The sequence below is a fragment of the Alligator sinensis genome, unplaced genomic scaffold, assembly GCF_000455745.1.
Source record: "Alligator sinensis unplaced genomic scaffold, ASM45574v1 scaffold467_2, whole genome shotgun sequence".
NCBI classification, from domain to species: Eukaryota; Metazoa; Chordata; order Crocodylia; family Alligatoridae; genus Alligator; species Alligator sinensis.
The window spans coordinates 2,241,003-2,260,522 of record NW_005842129.1 but is presented as its reverse complement, the minus strand read 5'-3'; the positions used below and the strand labels follow the sequence as shown (position 1 = coordinate 2,260,522).

At 47.6% G+C, this 19,520-nt stretch overlaps 1 protein-coding gene across 2 annotated transcripts in view; it reads right to left on the bottom strand.

Moving 5' to 3' along the window:
- Positions 1 to 19,520, bottom strand: part of FAM166A (family with sequence similarity 166 member A) — a 68,250-nt gene that overhangs the window by 33,980 nt on the left and 14,750 nt on the right. Inside the window, exons 3-4 of one of the 2 annotated variants that reach the window (XM_006025004.3) lie at positions 6,154 to 6,368; positions 1,953 to 2,344 (exon numbers count right to left, since the gene is read on the bottom strand). In XM_006025004.3, coding sequence (XP_006025066.1) covers positions 1,953 to 2,344; positions 6,154 to 6,368 — 607 coding nt within the window. Of the gene's footprint in view, positions 1 to 1,544; positions 2,345 to 6,153; positions 6,369 to 19,520 lie in introns of those variants that run through there. The other variant, XM_014520561.2, reaches the window with a different exon arrangement.

Sequence of the window (19,520 nt, the reverse complement as noted above, 5' to 3'; positions counted from 1 at the left end):
GCTAGGATGGGAAGGATATAATGTTTTCCAGTCCCAGAGCAAATGCTGGTATGGGGTCCTCCCTAAGTTCTTTAATACTACATATACCCCTGGTGGTCACCTATGACCCTACTCTGGAACCAATTAGAAGAATCATCAAACAGCTACAACCTATACTTAACAAAGATCAGACCTTGAGAGAAATATTCCCAGTGCCTCTTGCTCCTGGCTTTCAAAAAACCTCTGAACTTTGCCCAAATTGTCACCTGAAGCAAACTGCCTACTGCTCAACAGACATTAATAATAGGTGGTTAATCTGTCAACACATCCCCACTGCTACTACAATTACAGCTTCCCACAACAAGCCTATTGGAATCTACAGAACCCAAAATGTGATATATCTGATCCAATGTACCAAATGCCTTCCTGGTAACTATGTGGCTGAAACTAAATAGCTACTCATGAAACAAAATGAACTCTTACAAAAAACAAATATAAAGGATGGAGATACACATATGCCAGTAGGAACACACTTTTCACAGAACAACCGGTTGCTTTCTGACCTCACTATCCTCATGCTCAAGGGAAATTTACCAAACGCCTTTAAAAGGTGAATTCAGGAATATTCATAAGCTGGCTAGACACTAGGAACCAAGGACTGAACATCGATACTGATTTTATAACACACTTGATTCCTGAAATTCTTTCTATACCTGACAGGTCGTCTTCTTCTCCTCATGTCTCTACACCACATTTGACCATGTTGTTACACATGCTCGTGCATGTCATTTCTTAGACATTGGACATTAAGGGCTGGAAGGGACCTCAAGAGATCATTAGGTCCAGCCCCGCCGCCATAGACAGAAAAGTACATGACACTCTAGAGGGGGTAATAGATATCAAACAGGCTTTGTGTATTTGTATAGACTTTATTGAAATTCTTGTAGTTTACTGTGTACATGCGCCTTCAAGCAGTGGGCATTGCAGCAGGTGTTGCATAGTCTGAGGCTCTTTGCCTCAGTCACAGGTAGTGAACCAGTGGTATAGCTCCACTTCTTCATTAGTTCCTTGGAACATCCAAGTCTGGTATGTAGGTGGTTGAAACATTGCTATTTTTGCCATAGTTCATCAGCCCCTGGTAATAAGGACTGAGCTGCTGGAATGTACATTTTTTCACTGTCAAGTATTTTCTTCAGTCTCTTGTTTCACATCTGTAGTCGTGTCTCCTTGGGTATGGCATCAAGAGATTGGGTACTGGTAAGTAAGCTCCTGTATGACTTCAGATGTGTGTGTACTGCAGGATGGTTCTACACAACAGGTAATAATGATCCTCATCCCTCATCTTGATCACCCAGAAATCAAGCTTCTTTTCTTCTACTAATTATTTATCTGCTACCCCTGAGAATTTCTCCCCCTCATATTTCACAGCTGTACCTACTGTTCTTAAAAATTGTTGTGCTTGCTTTCCTCTTCAGACTTGAAGAATATTTTGCATTCAAAAGCTTGTCTGACTTTATCTTGACAATACAGTTGGTCCAATAAAAGATGCATGACCCAAAGAATCCTTACCTCTGGAATATATATTTGACTGTTTTTATTTTTGCCATGTAGGACTGAGTCAAAAAACTTACGGAATATTAAATATATCGTGTCAACACAATTATCTTTATCAACCAAATTTTTACTTTTGCAAGAGATATCAAATGTATTTTATAATACCTCTTTTCCATACATCAGGTTTAATTATTTCCATAAAATTAGGTTTAATTATTAGTTATCAGAGTGGTCTGGGTGACTTGCTAAGACGGACACAGCAAACTACATGAATTTCAATAAAGTCTATACACATACACAAATACACAAAGCATGTTTGATATATATTACCCCCTCTAGAGTGCCAATGTAAATAAGGAACACACTTTCATTTTGTCAGTCTCTACAAAGGCAGTGTGGTACAGAGCTCTCTCCCATACCTCTTTGATTCTAGGGAGGCAGGGAAAATTGTTCCATCCCTGACCACATGCAAGCGCGATTTCCGAATGGCAAGGTCCATGGCTCTTTTCTTGCCCACATGCCAAAGCAATGTCAGGGTCACAAGATGACTTCTTCTCTTCCTGCTCAGAGGTTAGTTGTTTTCCAGGAGGACGGGAAAGACTTTTCCACCCATGGCCACATGCCAAACAGATACCAGGATGGCAAGGGATGAAGTTGTTCTTCTCACATAATGATAAGGAGTCACCAGTATCTGTGTTCATCAATAATTGTTGTTCCTTTGCTGGAACAAGTCTTGATAAGGCAGGGTTTGATTCAGGTGCTGGTATAGGGAAGTACATTCCAACCTGTGCTTTTTGGTAGGGAATGAATCCTGTAAAACAAAACAAAAAAAAATTAAGATGTATATATGTGTAAATGTGAACAAATCAGAGGAATGAAAAGGCATTCATGTCAAGGGAGGAAAGGTTTGACATGCAGACCTCTGTGTACTAGAGAGAAGAAGCAGTCCCATTGTCAACTGGCTAATAGAGTCAAGTACAAGTATTATTATACCCAGCTAAGAAAGAGCTGTCTCACTTGCTGAACAACACTAAGAAGCCCTAGAGTCCAAAGTACTGCTTCATGGATATATGACCATACAAACATAAAAAGTGCCATACTGAGACAGACCAGTGGTCTATCTAGCCCAGTAACCTGTCTCCTACCATGGCAGAAGTGGATGCTAGAGAGAGAGCATTGAACCAGATAGAACAAGTGATCTATGACCTCTTAACTACCCTCTCAGGAATCCAGCATTATTGATTTAGAGTTGCCAACAGCTATTTAATAATTCTCACTGCCTGTGACAGAGGTGGCAGCAGCTCCTTGGGCCTCTATGTGGCTCAGCCTGGGCATAATGCAGGTGGGAGCTCAGGCTTGGATCAAGCAGGGGAGCAGGGAAAGCCACGCTGGGCACTGGAGGCAGATGCAGTCCCAGACTTCCTGGGCTGAGCCAAACAGAGCCCCCAGGAGTTGACGCCACCTCTCCCAGCATCCTGCCATTGGGCGCTTGCCCAGGACAGAGGTGGGTGGAACAGGGAAAGCTGTATCAGGCAATGGGGCAGATGCAGTCTCAGCCTGCCTGCTGTAATGGGTGGGAGCCCTAGTGTGGGCTTTTAAGGGCACCTGAATCCTGGGAAGGCAGCGAGGCGTCCCACCACTGCAGGGCTGCATTGCTGGGCCACCAAACCTGTCCCAAGGGAGAGGCACGGGGAAGCCACCAGCAGCTGCAACACCAGCTGTCACTTTTTTCTTCCTGGTGGTGCCTGCAGAAGCACACAGCCCCGTGAGCTGGGCTCCTGTTAGTACAGCCAACATAGCATTAAGACGCCTACACGTGATTTACAGTGCCTTAACTAATCGAGCCTAAATTTGATACTTGCTTTATACAGGTATCAAATTTGGTCCCAGATAGCCCTAAGTCAGCATGTTTAAGGCACATTAAGGATGTGCACATGTAAACCTGCCCTTAGTGCACCATAAATATGGCAGCTAACGCAATGTAAATCACCTTAGGTCTTCTTGAGGGTGCACATATACACACACACACATTAAACTAGAATGACTACATGACTAATGGCATTATCTTTTGATTATTTTGACTGTTTTAAAACATATATAAGCTTAGCAAATGTATGCTATTCCAATAATTATATTTGCTTTGATCTTAAGCTGAATAATATAGTGCTAGTTCCCTAGCATAATAGTAAGATTTCTAGATTCTCTTTAATTAGAGAAAAATGTATTGTGTTGTATGTGATGATGTGTCACACCATTTGCCACCTTCCATTTCAAAATCTTAGATTCACCCATAGGTCAGAATCCTATTGTACTGCAAGTGCTTAAATGGGCAGTTTTCTAGTAGCTTAACTTTGAGGATTTATACAGCATGTATGTTTCTATTTCTTGTGCAGTGTAGATGCATAGCAACAGACAGTAGCAAGGAATGCCTTGAAGATAAAGTTATAAAGAATAAAGGAGGAGGTATTCTAAACTGAGGTGAATTCTCACAGTATGGAGCATGCCTGAGAGAAGAAAGTTCCTGAGCACTAAATCAGACAGTAATGAACATTTTGATATCACAGGAATGTAGCTCTTAAACCTATTACTGGAACAGAGCAGGTACTGTCCGGTACCACAAAGAAACATGATTGTATCACACATCAGAACTAACAAACTTTTGCCCTTACTCAGGTGATATCACACTACTGCATAATTCGATAGTGAGCTGTTATAAAGCTTTATACTCATAACCCCCCCCCCACACACACACACACACACCTTTGTCACTACAGGAAAAGCAAATAAAAAACAATTCTCCCATGCTGAGAAGAACATAGAAGAAAAACTTCTGTTGGGTCCTGGTGGACCTGCTGATGCAAACTGAGGTTCAAATCTGTTCGAAAGCATCATGTATGCTACCTGAAGAGAACTACTATTGAAGAGGGGTCTGAGCTCAATGCCAAGGGTGTATTCAAAATCCTACAAGTGGGAATCTATGTGAACCCTTATCAAAAGAGAAGAAAATACTTCATTTTACAGTTACTTGGCAAATAAGAGAGTGAGAACATTCATATTGTCAACTCTCAGAGGCAAGAGACTGAGGGGCCACATCCATACTGAATAAGGAAACATTACATGAATGCAACCATTCCCCTTTCCTATGTCAAAGCTATGATTTTTCCACTAAAGTATGTTACACTTTTTCCAAAGTAGTTCATATATTGTGAATTCAGACCTGTAATAGGACCTGGCCCCAGGGTCAGCTGCAACACCCCCTGGTGGCCAAATGGCAACTGCCTTGCTCTGGCTTTAAGGTACCCTCCTTTTAGCTTTCACTTTGCCATAACTTGATGTAATTAATTTTTAAAGGGAAGCTGCCTAACGGTCCTAGAGCCAGCTCCAGTCCTACAGTCTACCAGCGGATCCTTTCTCTGAATCCTGCTAGCCTCAAATCCTGTTTTCATGCAGAATGGGTCTCCCTGGCCCGTACATGCCCAGGGTACCTTTTGCCTTACAGGCTATTCATGGCCTCCTAAACTTCCCTATAGCCATGTCCATGCCTCATAGATGTTAACAGTTATCAGTTAGCTGGAGTACTTTGCCCCAAGCCACTACCAGGCCACCTAAGGCTTTTACTCCCTTGTTGGAGCCTTGGCCTTCCCTGCCTCTGCCCCTTTCCTCTGTCTGTGCCCTTTGCCTATGTCCACTGCCCCAGGCCTGGCTTTTGGGCTTCAGGCCCCATCTCACCGTCTCAGAGTCTGGGCCCCTTGGCCCTGGTCTCTACCCTTCCCAAGCACTGGGCCCCTGGCCCTTTCTGGCTTGCACCCGGGCTGGGCTTCAGCCCCTCTCTGGGCTTACATCCCCTTTGGCTTAAGCCTGATCTCTATCCAGAGCCCCTGCCCCGGCAGGGCTCCAAAACACTGGTGTGCCCCTGGAACTCTGCTGTGGTTAACCACAATATGTTCCTCAGGTGCACCACCATAGGTTAACTGCAATGCATGCCTTTGGCTCCCTGACTACAGCCACATACATAGTCTACTGGTCAAAACTCAAACCAAAACCATAAGTCCCCTGGCCATAACTAAACTCTTAACCCAACTGGCTGTATACCAACCCCTTCTCATTTGGGTTTAAGTTCCCTGCCAGCCCTCAGCCCTAGCAGACTCTCGATTAGTCACCCAGAAACTGGCATCTCTCTTTCCCCAGTGGCCTCTAGAGACAGAGTACTTGCCTGGCTCACTCCTGAGCTTATATTCTAGGCCCTGCCCCTTTCTGGTTAGGTGGCTTCCACAGCTACCCACAGGTGTTTTCTGATTAGGCTAGCTGGCTTCAACCCAGGGTAGCTTACCATTGCTGCCTAGCCACTGTAGAAGTGTTTCGTCTCCCCTGCTGGACTCTACCCTGCTGGACTATTGCAAGTTAACCAGCTTGATGATACCCCCTCCTGGCTTCTCTTTTTTCCCCTGGCTGGCTGTTTAGCTCCTCCTACTGCTCTTTCCTCCTCAAGTAACAGGAGCCTTCTGCCCCTCTGTTACAAGACCTCACCTATTTGGGTGAAAACCCCGACTTAATTTTAGCCATTTGAGACTTAATTTAACTTGTGTTTGTGTATGGAGTGAAATCCTGAGTTCTACTTGCCTGTGTAGCCAGGAATATAACTTTTGTCTCGATCCAGCATCTGGTTCAAGGGATGCTTTATGTCACTAAAATCCTTTAAGAACTTTGGCTTCACCAGTGGTGCCAGCACAGAGCACAGGCTCTTCTGAATACTAGGATCGGTGAGCAGGTGAGATGTGGTTTTGCCATAGGTTTCTCCAATTTGGTAGCGAAACTGAGGGTAAAATCCCCCATATCTGAGGAGGTAATCACAGATAGGCAGTCAGCAATCCAGCATACTAAGGTTCTCTCTCCCTAGTGCATAATTACAATAATTTGTTTTATTACTGTGTTCACACGTATTTGAAAGAGTATATTTAGCCTGGAGAGGAGACAGAGGGGAATTTGATAACAGTTTTCAAATACTTGAAGGAGTTAGAGAAAGAATAGAGATGGGTTTTTTTTCCTCTGTGGCCAGGGGACAGGACATGGAGCAATGGCCCCAAGCAGCAGCAGAGGAAATTTGGGTTGGCAATTTAGAAGGAACTTTCTGACTTTGAGGGTGGTCAAACGTTGGAGTAGGCTACCTAGAGAAGCTGTGGATTCTTCATCCCTGGAAATTTCCAAGAATAGGTTGGACAGACATTTGTCTGGGATGGTTTAGTCCTGCTTTGAGCACGGGGCTGAATTAGATGATCCTGTGAGGTCCCTTCCAGCCCTACTTTTCTATGGTCCTATAATGCAGATATGTATGGGTGCAAATGTGTGAGGTGTCTAAGATCGAACTGTAGATAAATATACTGTATGTGTGTTGGTATTCACATAGCAACACACTGGCATACACAGCATGCATACCTGCAGAAAAGTAAGCAAAGTGAAAGCTTGTACTTGGTGTTTTCAGCTGTGAAAGTGTATGGAAGGAGGTACAATTAAGATGTTTAAAGATGTGAAAGCAAGCAAGCAGAACTGTTTTGATGCATACAGGCTTACGCTTATGGGACTGTGCCTGCAAATGTACAATAGTGTAAATGTACCAGAGAGGGCTTGCATTTGTGGTCGTGGAAGAAGATAGGGAAGATAGAAGGGATGCTTTGTGTTGATTTTTATTTTGGGAAAATATGGTAATAATATGTTTATAATAAAATGTGAAACCTTCCTCAGTTCCAAAGTTTGGGTTTGCATTCACAGTCTTTAAGCACACTGAATATTTTAAAATTTTCAAAAGTCCCTTGTTTAACTGTAACTCTAAAAATAATGAAAAATATTTTTCTTCTATTATTAAAATAATTCCTTCCCTTATCCTCTAAGGATGAAAAGATTAAGAAGAGAAACAAATAAATTAGAGCAAAACACCAAAAAAAACTCTCATAAAATCATACTCAATTGTTGTTCAAAGAGATGGTTTTAAAGGAAAGCAATTAATTAAGGAGGATAAGCTCCCAGTTAAGATTTGGATCTCCTGAAAGAGAGATTTAATACTAGCACCAGGGAGCACCCACTGAAGCTAGTAGATGACAAGTTTAAACCTAGCAAGAAGAAGTACTTTTTTATGCAACGCATAGTTAACTTGTGGATTTCATTGCCCTAAGAGGTGGTAAAGGCAGATAGCAAATCCAGTCCCTTTTTGAACCTGGCTAAATTGATGGATGATAAATCAATTAATAGCTATTGAGCAGAATGGTTAGAGATGTTTCTTCCAGCATTTTTGAGCCAATAATGGTGGTTTAGACATGCCAGAGGATCACTGTAGGGAGTCACTATATCTAGATCATTCTAGAGGGTTCCAGCTCTCCCTCTGTAGCATCAACTTCTGCGATTGTCAGAGGCAAGAAACTGGGCTAGATAGACCACTGGTCTGACCTAATGTTGCACTTCTTATGAGACTGAATACAAGCAATCTATCAATATGCATTTTAATATATTACCAGGAGTAATATAATATATTGTCAACTATAGATACTATAGGATTTATGCCCTTTCTGGGACAACGTCTTCTGTTCTGCTCCAAAGGGAAAGGGGTCCTAAATAACCCTTAGCCCAGGGGTGGGCAAAATATGGCCTGCGGGCCAGATCCGGCCTGCGAGGCCATTCTATCCCCTAAAAATTTAGAAAATTAATATTTATTTGTCCTTGGTTCCTGTCAAAAATGACAGGAGCCAGGGGCAGTAGGACCCAGGGGAAGCCCTGGCGGACTCCTACAACAGCAGGGCCTACCCGGCCCTGCCCTGCCCTGCCAGCCAGAAGCCCCAGGAGGGGCTTCTGGCCTGGGACCATGTGGCTCTTCCAGTGCGGGGAAACTCAGGTAAGGGGGGAGGGAAGGGCAGGGGAGGACCCTGCCCAGGGAAGGAGCTGGTGCTGAGTGCAGGGAAAAGTGGCCCCTCCCCTGCCCCGTGACCGGTGCTCCCTGCTGCAGCTGCTCACAGCCCGTGTGGGGCTGTCCTGACCAGGCAAAGGCAGCCCTATGCGGGCTGCGAGTGGCTGCAGTGTGGGGCGGCATGCTGAGCGTGGGAAAAGTGGCCTACCCCATGGGCAGCGCCCCGCGCTGCAGCCACTCACAGCCCACATGGGGCTGCCTGTGCCTGCTCAGGACAGCCCTGTGCGGGCTGCAAGCCTCTGCAGCAGGGAGCACCGGCCATGGGGCGGTGGAAGGGCTGCTTTTCCCCGTGCTCAGCACCAGCTCCTTCCCTGCCAGTGAGCAGGAGGTTGGGGCTGTGCACTGCCCCCCGCCTGTACTGCAGGGCTGGGGTGGGGGGCACTGGGAGTGAGCAGATGCAGGAGTTTGCTCAGGACAGCCCTGTGCGGGCTGCAAGCCTCTGCAGCAGGGAGCACCGGCCATGGGGCGGTGGAAGGGCTGCTTTTCCCCGTGCTCAGCACCAGCTCCTTCCCTGCCAGTGAGCAGGAGGTTGGGGCTGTGCACTGCCCCCCGCCTGTACTGCAGGGCTGGGGTGGGGGGCACTGGGAGTGAGCAGATGCAGGAGTTAGTGGGAGCATGGGGCCTGCACCGGTGTCCCAGGGCCAGCGCTGGCCGGGCCCAGAGCAGGGCAGCAGGAGTACAGGGTCCCAGCCAGTAGGGGCTCTATGGAGCCAAGCCAGCTCCCCCTTCTCCCTGCTAGTGCAGCTGAGTCCAGCTCCACAGACCCCTGCCAGCCTGCACTACGCTGTGGGCCTCACCGGTGCTGGTCCTGAGACATTGGTTCCAAGACGGTGACCAGGGGACGGGCCGCCTGTCAAGGGGCTACCCATGTGGCCCTTGACAGCTTGCCAAAACTGGGTAAGTGGCCCTCCACCCAAAATAATTGCCCACCCCTGACCTAGTAGCACAAGTTGTCTTCTCTGCAGTCCTCCCAGTCAGGGACAGTGGCCAACAGAGGGAGGAGTGTATCGAGGTCAACCGAAGGCTTAGAAGACGGTGTCACCATGTGGGCTTTGGATACCTTGACCTTGGTATGCAGTTTAACTACAGCGGCTTCCATGCAAGGGATGCTGTTCATCTCATGACCAGAGGGAAGAAGCTCTTCGCCATGAGAGTTGCCAACTTGTTGAGGAGGTATTTAAACTAGCCGTGTCCGGGGGCCAGGGAGAAGGTTTTGCTGCTGAAGCAGAATCCATTAGCCACAACGACACATGGGAGGACATTCAAACAACGGATGTCTTGAGGCAGACAATGTGATAGAAAACCTGAGATGAGCAGGGGAGAGCTCAAATGTCTTTATGGGAATGTCAGAAGCACAGAAATAAATAAGAGGAACTGCCAGTCCTACTGGCTGATGAGACATTCAATTTGATTGGGTTGACAGAGACCTGGTGGGATGATATACATGACTGGGCAATGAATACTGAAGGTTACAGGCTTTATAGGAAGGATTGGATTGGGAAGAAGGTGTGGCCCTGTGCCTGCCACTTTAAGGGCCTGGAGCTGGCAGCTGCCAGGTGCCTGATGAGGGCACCCATTTTTTAATTTGGGGCTGCCCATATAAACAGGGCAGTTCTGCTGCTGGAGGCCAGGCAACAATATCGCCTGGCCGGAGGGCTGCTGGTATCATCTGGAGGGAAGGGAGGAGCTGTAGGGGATGGTCAGGAGGCTCCTGGTCCTGGGTACAACCTAAAACTGCACCCTGCCGGGAGTGGGTGGCCTGGTGGGGCTCTCAGTGGTGCGGAAGCCCCCAGGAAATGCCAGGCCAGTGACCACCCTGGTGAAAGGCAGGTCGAGGTGTCTTAACCCCTGGCCCCCACAACTGCGTGGATTACCCCTTCGTAGGGTCTGGAGGGTGGACCCCCGGAGAGCGAGAAAAGGCCATAGACTCATGCCTGTCTGGACTTCCCCTGACTGGTCAATGCTGGGGCCAGGACCGGAAGGGTCAAAGGGCCAGGGGCCCACCGCGAGGAACGCCCAAGAGCTGTGTACCTGGCGTTCCAACTGGCCTGGAGGTGGGCCAGGGCTAGCGAGCCGAAGGTCCCGGGGGGACCACACCCGAAGGGGAAGCAGTTTAGGGAGTTATGCTGCCTAGTATGAAGGCAGATGAGGCCGCCTGAGGAGAGGAATCCAGGCGGGGTTCAATTAGGAGGATTCTGGGGCCCAGTGTGGGGGCTGGTAATGATGATAACATCGAGATGCCATCTGCGAGGCTCGGGCTGCAGCGTAGGGAAGGAATGGACCTGCAGATAGTGCCCCCTGGCATCAGGGCAGGAAATGGGCAGCCTCCTGCTTATTAACATCTATTAATTAATTCTAACAAGGTGTGGCGGGAAAGAAGGTGGGCAGTTAGCCCAGAAACAGGGGGGCGGGCCACAGTTAAATCGGCCCCGAGAAGACCTCCTGTTACAGGCCCTCTATATGAAAGAACAGTAACCCTCCCTGCAGATCATGTTTGACATCAAGGAAGGGGCCCTTGAGACCCTCTGAGTCAGACTACAAGGGGGACGAGGAGAGGGAGACCTGATGCTGCGAATCTACTATAGGCCTCCCTCCCAAGAGGAAGAGAGCCATTGAGCATTCTCAGGAGGACTGACAGAGGCAGCTAGCACTAAAGACATGATAGTCATGGGTGACTTCAACTACTCAGACATCTATTGGGAAGACCATTCAGCTGCCTCCAGCATGTCAGCCAACTTCCTGGCAACAACAGACAATCTGTTTCTGACACAGGTTGTAGAAGGGCCTACTAGGGGCAAGGCCACCCTGGATTTAGTGCTGACCAAAGGGGAGGACATCATAAGCGACCTAAGGATTGGTGGTACCCCAGGCAACAGTGATCATGACCTGATAAAGTTCACCATCCACCGTAAGACTGGGAAATTAGTCATCAGAACAGGAGTCCTAAATTTCAAGAAGACAGATTTTGGCAAACTCAAGAGGATCATTGGAGAGGCCCTCTGCAACTGGCAACTGGATGATTTGGGAGTGTGGGAATGATGGTGCTTCCTTAAGGAGGCAATTCTCACAGCTCAAAAACAGGTCATCCCCACACGGGCAAAAAGTGGAAAAGGAGCCAGGAGACCTGCTTGGCTCACCAGGGATATTAGGGAGCCATTGAAAAAGAAAAAAGTATATATATACAGTGGAGGAATGGCTCAGCAACCAGGGAGGAGTACGCCTGTATCACCAGGGCCTGCAGATACAAGACACGAAAAGCTAAGGTGGGCACGGAGATCAAATTGGCAACTGTCATGGCGCGGGGTCCAGTAGGATGGCCGTGATCTCCCTAAGGCCCCCTTTACCGTGCCAAGTTGACCCAATGGGCACCCTCAAATTCTCGTCTTTGGTGTTCAAATATATTAGGGAGGCTGCCTTTTACGCTTTCTTGGTCACGTCTTGCTGGACACTCGGACCCCGTGGTTTCCCAGACCCCTCGTGGGTCCCGCTCTGCAATGGGTGCTTTAGGGGCACCCTAGCCTTATGGGCTATACATGGCTCCAACCATCCCTGTACCACGCCCCAAGCCCCACAGATGGAATAGACGTTGTTCGGTCTGGGCCTTGTTTATAATCTGGCCCCCTTGTCCTCTCTGGGCCCTACCTCTTTCAATCTGTGCCCTCTCTGGTGCTAGGGCTCTCCACGGCCCTGTCTCACTCTGTGCCCTCTCCCTGGGGCTTCTCCACAATGCTGCCCCCTCTCCTGAGGCTTCTTAAAGTGCTGCCCCCTTCTCTGGGGCTCACCACACCCACGCTGGGGCTTCTCATTAGTGTCCCCTCTCTGGGGCTTCTCAACTGCCCCCTCTCTGAGGCTGGGGTTAGTGCACCCCGAATGCTGCACCCTTGCTGGTGCTGGGGCCCCCACACTGCTGTGGGTCCCCTATGAGGCGTCCTCCAACCCCTAATAGCCTCACCCAAACCACTGGTAACAAACAGCAAACAAAATGCAAACCCCTTGGCTATAATTTAAATGGAAGCCGCCCGGCTATAACAACATTCCAGCCTACCAGGGAATACTCCATCTCTCAGCCGTGTCAGATGCTGTGCCTTCAGTCAGGCTTCCCCTTTCTTCCCTGAGAGAGCTCCTTCCCCCTTGGCTGCTGGCAAGGAACTCCCAGCCTGGCCTCAGCCCCTGGGCTTTATATGGGAGCCAGGCCCTGCCCCTTCTGGTCAGCTGACCTCCTCTGGTTGCCCCGGCAATCTGCAGCTGGGCTCATCACTCTTTCCCTAACAGTTTTTTTTCCTTCTTAGGAGCAGGGCACCTAGATGCTCTGCGACAGCAACCAGTATGAAAGATAACAAAAAGTCCTTCTACAGATACATAGGGAGCAAGAAAAAAAATCAGATTCCACTGTGGGACTCCTACTGAATACCCAGGGGCAGCCCACAATACCGGTTAGTCTGACTTTGATCTGGGGAAAAAATCTTTGAAAAAATTGTCGAGGAAGCTATCAGCCACAAGCTTATAACAGGTGGGGTAGTGAAAAACAACCAACATGGCTTTGTTGAGGGGAGGTCATGCCTAACAAACCTGATGTATTTTTATGACCAGGTAACTAACCAGCTGGATATGGAACATGAAGTTGACATCATCCATCTAGACTTTAGCAAGGCCTTTGATACAGTACCCCACAAGATCCTCTCAGTTAAGTTGGAGGGTACTGGCCTGGACCAGTCAACAGTGAGGTAGGTTAGCAACTGGCTCGGAGGCCGATCCCAGCGAGTCAATGCACTTCCCCCCAAACCCCTGCACAGATCTTCGTGAAACTTGGCAGGCTTCATGCTCTCCACAGAGTCTACCACCGCTGAAAATTTCATCCAAATCAGACAAAAAAACCCAAGGTGATAGATATTTTATTGTTTCCCCATTATACCCTATGGCCGGATCTCCAAGGCGGCTCTGAAGAGCTTCAGAAGCTCCAAACTGCTTTGAGAAGCCTAATGTGGCCAGCGCTTTGTCATATTGAATGAAATAGTTTGAATGTTTGTAAAGGTTGCCCATTAGCCAGTTTCAGGAAGAAGATAGGATCTATCTCCTTATCTAGCTCATTGTTTTGGAGCTACGTGCGAAATGTCCTGACTTCGCCTAAAACCTTAATCTAAATTGTACCTTTAGAAGTTTTTTACAAAGAAAGTAAATGTCCTAAATTCCGAGAAATCAAAGCCTGGGGCCTTTTAACCAGACTGGTAAAAAGAAAAGAGTATTTACAGTGATATGGAAGTCTCCCCAAGAATAATTTAAAAATGCTCAACAAAGGTAATTTCTGTTGAGTAAGATCCGAGCCCAAATTTGGGAGTTATGATAAGTTGAGTAGGAGGAGCCCACTGACGGCAGCTCACTCAATAAAAACCTGTAACTTACTGTCCCAATTTGGAGGTGACTTCACTTGCAGAACAACGAAGGAAGAATCGCAAGTATAAGTTCTGATTAGATTGATCGCCTAATCAAGCCTCTCCGTGAACACGAATCTCTTAGTTCACGCTGAAGCCGCGGAGCGCCCGAAAGGGACTGAAGGAAGGGGACTTAGTCCTATCACTGCTGAGGCCAGCCTATTGAATTGTATTGCTGAGGCGAGCCTATTGAACCGTACTACTGAGGCCAACCCATTAAATCATACTACTGAGGAATGAAACCATATTTTGGTATTTGGCTTCTCAGAATTCTAGGATTGTAAGTATATTATGAAAAATAATAGTATTGATTCAAATTTAACTTTTAGTTGTAATTGTAGTTGTTTTTGTAACACTAATTCTTATAGCATTGTTTGGGAAGGAAGTGCATTCGGAGCATTGTTTCTGATATATGTAATTATTGTGTTTTTAATGTTTGTGGTGTTTCTTAAAGCTAAGCAGTGTTATATACGTAGCAAAGAGTTTTAAAATAAAATTGTGTTGTATAAATTAAGTGTGTAATCATTGTGAAATCGTGCAATCAGCTAACTACTCCCCCAGCCAGTGCATCAAAACGAATCAGTAAATTGTGTGGGATTTTCTCTATTCCATAACCCACTAGAGACAGTATTCCACTGGCTGACACCAGATCTGAAATGGACCTGGGGGTGACAATTGACCAGAGGATAAATATGAGCCAACAGTGCAATGAAGTCACCAACAGGGCAGGGCAGAGCAGGTGCAGTAGACCTGGGATGCCAAAAAGGGATCTTCCCCATAAAAAGGTTGGAGACCACTGTTCTATTCTATGATTCTATACTTTGCATCAGTATTTCTGAAATCCACTGGGGACTGCTCACCCTGACCAGAGGCCCAGGGAACAGGGGGAAGGCAACAGCCTACATTAAATCAGCCCAGAACAGGTGAGGGATGAGGGATCTTCTACAATGCTTGGGCATTTTCAAGTCTGCCACAGGGCCATCCCGGGGTGGCGGTTAGGATGGTTAGGTGGGGAGTGAATCGGGGCAACTGCCCCAGGCCATGCACTTTGGGGGGCCCCGCGGATAGTGCCGTACTGGTCCCACCATGGCCACTGCATGCCACTGGCTCTGTGCTCCAGCCGCTTGCCACCCCTCCCTCGCCATCCCCTGGTCCTGCATGGGCTGATATACCCTGGACCCCGCACACCCCTAGGGATGGCCCTGACTGCCCAGACAACCTGCGCCCAAGAGTCCTGAAAGAACTGGCCAAGCTGTTTGAAGAGTCCTGGAACTCAGGAGTGGTCCCGGATGACTGGAAAAAGGCAAATGTGGTGCCCATCTTTAAGGGAAGAGGGATGACCCTGCAAACTACAGACCAGTCAGTCTGACCTCAGTCCTGGGTAAAATCTTTGAAAAGTTGGTTAAGGAGGCCATCAGTTAGAAGCTGGTAACAGATTGGGTGCTAAAAAGCAACAAGCATGGCTTTGTCGAGGATAGATTATGCCTGACAAACCGTGTATGCTTCTATGACCAGATAACTAACCACCTGGATGAGGGACACGAGGTTGATGTTGTCATCTTAGACTTCAGTAAAGCCTTTGACTCTGTCTTCCATGGGATTCTCTCTAACAAACTGGAGAGTACTCAGCTGCACTAGTCTCCAGTAAGGCGGGTGGACAACTGGCTTACAGGCCACACCCAGAGAGTGGTGATCAATGGGATGTCCTCATCCCGGAGGGCCTTCTCCAGTGGTGTCCCCCAGAGATCAGTGCTTGGACCTGTGTTATTCAATATATTCATTAACAACTTGGATGAAGGGGTGGAAAGCTCATTGATTAAGTTTGCAGATGATACCAAGCTGTGGGGAAATTTGGGCACACCAGAGGATAGGGCAAAGATCCAGGACGACGTTGACAGACTGGATTTATGGGCAGAATGAAGTCAGATGAGGTTTAACAGGGAGAAGTTCAAGGTCCTTCACTTGGGTAAGAAGAACCCTCACCATAACTGTACAATGGGTGGTGGTCCACTGGCTGGCACAGCATCTGAATGAGACCTGGGGGTCACAATCAACTGAAAGATGAATATGAGCCAACAGCGCGGTGAGGCTGCCAGAAGGGCAAATAAAACTCTAGCGTGCACAGCCAATGTGTGGCCAATAGATTTAAGGAGGTACTCCTGCCTCTCTATTCGAACCCTCACCATAACTGTACAATGGGTGGTGGTCCACTGGCTGGCACAGCATCTGAATGAGACCTGGGGGTCACAATCAACTGAAAGATGAATATGAGCCAACAGCGCGGTGAGGCTGCCAGAAGGGCAAATAAAACTCTAGCGTGCACAGCCAATGTGTGGCCAATAGATTTAAGGAGGTACTCCTGCCTCTCTATTCGGCGTTGGTGAGGCCTCAGCTGAAGTACTGTGCCCAGTTCTGGGCACCGCGCTTCAAGAAGGATGTGGATAAGCTCAAGAGGGTACAAAGAAGGGCCACCCATATAGTTAAGGGCATGGAGGGTAGGCCTATGAGGAGAGACTCTGGGAACTGGGCCTCTTCAGTCGGAGTAAGAGAAGGCTGAAAGGTGACTTGATAGCTGCCTACAAGTACGTCAAGGGGGAGCATCAAGAACTAGGAAAGTAACTCTTCAGGAGGGCACCTCAAGGGAGGACAAGGACCAATGGGCATAAACTAATAGAGGGTAAATTCAGTCTGGACATAAGGAAAAACTTCTCTGTAAGGGTCACCAGAATCTGGAACACACTCCCAGCAGATGTGGCGCAGTCAACCTCCTTGGAGGTATTCAAGGTGAGGCTGGACAGGCACCTTGTCAAGCTCATCTGAGCCCAACAACTTCCTGCCCATGGCAGGGGACTAGACTTGATGACCTTACAGGTCCCTTCCGGTTCTATGTTTCTATGACTGCTTGATAAACCAGGAGCTTGGTTTCAGATCTGATGTTGCAATCTTCGAACACCTATTTCTTCAGGTGTCCAAAGGTGCACATTTGAGGCAACGTTGGGATTTCTTTGTCAGTGTCAGCCTTCTGTGAGAGATGGCTTCTGAGGTATGGGATATACTCCTATAGTAACTATAGCTTTACTTTATGTTCCAAATATATATATTCAGTGCTGGCCAGCATGGCATTTCCCACTCTTGTTGTTGGAGCAATTTTATTTCGGAATACCCTTGGACAAATACAACAGCCATTCTCTCCCCTGCCCACTACATCTCAGAATACATCAACCATAAGGGCTTCTTCCCAATTATAACAATGAACATCATGGACCAGAGGAGGCAGTTCACATACATCAATGCTGGCTGCTTGGGCAAGGTCCATTGTGCCAGGATGTTTCACAACTTTGGCTTCCCTGCCTGATGGAGTTAGTAACTTTGTTCACAATGTTTTCAGGTGGCTGGATTCTGTAGAGTAAAGGGGGGCAACCTGCAGCATGGGTGCCACACGTGGCACAGGCAGCCTGTGTGTGTGGCGTGTGACAGATCGGGGGGGGAGAAGAAAGCAGAGTAGCAGACAGAGGGTGTGTCTACACAAGCTGCTTATTGTGCATTAGCCTAATAGCACTACGTCGTAGCACGTCACAGCACAAACCATGCTAATAGCCTACTGCGCAGTGTTATTAGGCTAATGCACAGTGAGTATTGCTAAATAACCATGCATTGGTGCTACTGCACAGTAACTCTAAGTACTGCGCATTTTAGTTAGTACTTTATTAAGTACTAAATGTGCAGTATCTAAGGTGCATTAATGAATGTGTAGACATGCCCGGAGGAGGAAGCAGAGCAGCAGGGGAAGGGGATCAGAATGACACCCTGGGAGAATGTGGGACTAATTTATGGCACATCTGCCAAAAAAGTTTGCTTTCCACCACTGCAGACTATAGTATGCCCTGAGCTACTTAATGGCAATATGACAGAGCATTTATTTGAACAAAGCAGGGTAAGAGAAGAGGAGGTAAAGGATATGAGCAGGCTAAAGAATGTCAGAGATGAGAACAGTTTTAGAAAGTACGAGAATGGTCAAAAGAAGTAGGTTTAAGTTTGTTTAGAGTGTATTTGGTGGTTTTATGCTAGCTAGATGTTTTAGATAAGCTAGAGCTTAAATAAGGATATTATAATTAATATTCATATCCCTATTAGGACCATTTTTTAAAGCCTTATTTAGTAAGCTGTTAATATTTAGCCAGGCAATAGAATACAAAAATCCAGGTCTATCTCAGGATTTTTGCTTTTTGGTCCTGAACTGTATTTCTTGCTGTAATGGTCACCTGCAGGTATACAAAGTTAGTGACTGTTAAAAACCTAGTTTTTGAAGCATGCATAAGATGTTCTTTTCCCTAACAAGTTAACCACCTGTTAGAGGTATTTTAAGACTTTACAATGTAGAGAATTTAAGATGAGTTCTTTCTAATATTAAATAATTATTTCTTTAGATAGTCACATTTTATAAATTCTAATAATTTGCTTGATATATTTTTACTTGTACTGTTTTGTCCTTTATGTCTTATATGTAAAGTTGCAGCAACTTCACAAATGGATCTGTGGCTCAAGGATTGTTTTTTTAAGTCACTCAAGACCCACCAATGGGCTGTGGCATTTTTAACTGAGGAATTGCCAATCACAATCTGTGAGCATTTGTTTGTTTTTTTAAAGTAAAACTGGCACTCAACTTTTTTTTAGTTCCCAAAATACTTTTTTAAATCAACACGAGAACACTAGCTACTGCTGCAGCAGCTGCTGCATGGCTGTGGTATGTGCTTTTCAGTAACTTTGAGGCAAGATGGAGGGCACTGCAGGTCCACCTGGATGTCTGAGTACTACCTGCCCTGCTTTTTGTTATTTATACCAATACTATGCTTAACATCTGTGAGGCCCGTCTTGAGGTGCCCATGTAGTCGCTGCCAGCACAGAGCTGATGCCAGAGCTGTGGAGCCCAGCACAGCTGCTTGCTTGCTGCAGCTGCCTAGAGCCCAGGCTGGCTACAAACAGCTGCACCAGGCTCCGGAAGCCTGCTATCACCTCTGTGCTGGAAGCAGGGGAGAGACCAGGGCTGCACTGCCTCAGACCCCTCCCTCATCGCCCAGTCTGACGTACGGAAGCATGCGCTGGTGCAGAGCTGGTGCCGGAGCCTGGCACAGCTGTTTGGAGCCTCCCGGCTGCAGCCGGCCCTGGCTCTGGGGAGCTGCTGTCACCTGGGAGCCCGGGCTGCTCCCAGCAGGCAGCTGGGATGCTACAAGCCCTGCTGGGAGCAGCCCAGGCTCTGTTGCTGGCAGCAGCTACCCAGAGCTGGGGCTGGCCATGGCGTAAAACCAAGCAAAATGGCCTCACGTGCCATCAGCTGTTTGGAGCCTCCCGGCTGCAGCCGGCCCTGGCTCTGGGGAGCTGCTGTCACCTGGGAGCCCGGGCTGCTCCCAGCAGGCAGCTGGGATGCTACAAGCCCTGCTGGGAGCAGCCCAGGCTCTGTTGCTGGCAGCAGCTACCCAGAGCTGGGGCTGGCCATGGCGTAAAACCAAGCAAAATGGCCTCACGTGCCATGATTCATAGATTCATAGACGTTAGGGTCAGAAGGGACCTCAATAGATCATCGAGTCCGACCCCCTGCATAGGCAGGA